At 53.5% G+C, this 2105-nt stretch overlaps 1 protein-coding gene across 2 annotated transcripts; it reads right to left on the bottom strand.

Moving 5' to 3' along the window:
- On the bottom strand, positions 1 to 1031 carry LOC139683896 (protein S100-A9-like). 2 transcript variants are annotated; one of them, XM_071579409.1, is made up of 3 exons: positions 923 to 1031; positions 623 to 776; positions 1 to 356 (listed from the first exon to the last, which is right to left on the bottom strand). In XM_071579409.1, the coding sequence occupies exons 2-3, from the start codon at positions 773 to 775 to the stop codon at positions 126 to 128; spliced, it is 384 nt and encodes a 127-aa protein (XP_071435510.1). In that variant the 5' UTR covers position 776; positions 923 to 1031; the 3' UTR covers positions 1 to 125. The 2 variants fall into 2 exon arrangements, with proteins under 2 accessions (XP_071435510.1, XP_071435509.1); XM_071579408.1 differs by having other exon boundaries at positions 623 to 779.
- Positions 1032 to 2105: the final 1074 nt, after the last annotated feature.

The raw sequence follows: 2105 nt of genomic DNA on the forward strand, positions 1-2105 counted from the left end.
GTGCTTGAAGGAGGTTTTATTTCAATGCCACAGGTGGGAGCAGGTGCCAAGGCTTTGGTTACAGGGCAGGGATGGCACTGCTGGCACAGCAAAGCCCATGTGGGCACAAAGACCAGGGAGATGCTTCAGTTTCGGGGGCGATGCCCGTGGTCGTGGCCATGGTCATGCCCATGATGGTGTCCATGGTCATGCCCATGGCCATGGTCCCCACCAGGGCCTGCATGGGACCTGTTGTGGGCATCAATGGCCACCTGGCTGAGCGTGGTGAGGAACTCGGTGAACTTGAGACGCCCGTCGTGGTTTCCATCAGCTTTCTGGAAGAGCTGCTTGATGTAGTCGTCGGTGGTTGTCTTGGGCTGCAGCAGGACAGGGATGAAACAGAGCTCAGGGTCACCCTGACAGCCCTCAGAGAGGGGGATTGAACCCCAAGAAAGTCCTTCCTCCCTTTGGGACCCTCCCAACCACCTCCATCCCCAAGGAGGCAACACTCAGTTCTTCCATCCTTGGGAGCGTCCAAGGTTGGGTTGGATGGAGCTCTGAGGTGTCCCCATGGCAGGGGGTGGAACAGGATGATGTTCAAGGTCCCTTCCATCCCAACCATCCCATAATCCCATGATCTCACCGGTGTGGTGTTGCGGAGGAAGGGCTCGGCCGTGTCCTTCAGCAGCTTGGAGAACTCAGCCCTGCTCAGGTAGTCATCCATGGGGTACCTCATGGCATACTGGTGGAAGACGTTGACAGTGCACTCCAGGGCGAGCTCCAGGTCGGTTTTCATCCTGCTGGGAAAAGACAAACACCAAAACATCCAACCAGGTCAGCAGAGGAGAAGGATTGGCCTCTCCTCTGACTGCCCGGAGGGGTCGGGGTCACTCTGGAGGCACTTCCAGCACCACCAAAGCACCTTTTGGAAGAACCTGCTCACCTTGGAGGAGTTCTGGGCTCGGCAGATGATGCACAGGAGGAGCAGAGGGAGCAGCAGAGTGATGATGCAGAGGAGGTGACACCTCTTTTATACTCTCCCTGAGTTCACTTTGGGACACCCTCAAACCTCCTCTGGGCCAAGAGCCCCAGGAGTTGTGCAAGGGTTGCCCAGCACACCCAAGGGTTGATTCTTTGGCTCCAGGAACTGCCCTCCCTGCTCAGGAGGGAGGGGACGCCCCAAACTTGTCTGGGCAACACGAGGAAACACCAAAAAAAGCCCTTTGTGAGGAGCTGTCAGGGGAGGTGACAGTTCAGAGGCTTCTTCCCAGGGGTTGGGACATCCCTGCAGAGTCTTTGGACATTCTTGGAGGGTCTTTGGACACTCCTGGAGGGTCTTTGTGGACATGATGGGAGAGGAACTTTTCTTGCTCACACCTCTGAGGGTCTCTGGTGGGATAACCCAGTGAGGTATGAGGTTCATGACTGTGTTTTCCTTTACTTTGTTGAGTTTGGATGGAGGTTTGGTGACCACCCTCAATGTCCTGCTGGTGTTTGGCCAACACATCCCACCCCCATCCCACCTCTCCAAACTCAGGAGAGCTTTTTCCTGGATCCCTTCTCCTCCACAGATACCCAGAGAACCAACCCTGGGTTCTCATCTGGGCAACACAAGGAAACACCAAAAGTGCCCTTTGTGAGGAGCTGCCACTGGAGGTGACAGTTCAGAGGCTTCTTCCCAGGGGTTGGGACATTCCTGGAGGGTCTTTGGACATTCCTGCTGGTTCTTTGGACATTCCTGGAGGGTCTTTGGACATTCCTGACAATTCTTTGGACATTCCTGATGATTCTTTGGACATTCCTGGAGGGTCTTTGGACATTCCTGGAGATTCTTTGGATATTTCTGCAGAGTCTTTGGACATTCTTGGAGGGTCTTTGGACATTCCTGGAGATTCTTTGGACATTCCTGAAGATTCTTTGGACATTCTTGGAGGGTCTTTGGACATTCCTGGAGATTCTTTGGACATTCCTGAAGATTCTTTGGACATTCTTGGAGGGTCTTTGGACATTCCTGGAGATTCTTTGGACATTCCTGAATATTCTTTGGACATTCCTGCAGTTTTTGGACATTCCTGCAGAGTCTTTGGACATTCTTGGAGGGTCTTTGAACATTTCTGCAGATTCTT

Source organism: Pithys albifrons, chromosome 30, assembly GCF_047495875.1.
Source record: "Pithys albifrons albifrons isolate INPA30051 chromosome 30, PitAlb_v1, whole genome shotgun sequence".
NCBI lineage: Eukaryota > Metazoa > Chordata > Aves > Passeriformes > Thamnophilidae > Pithys > Pithys albifrons.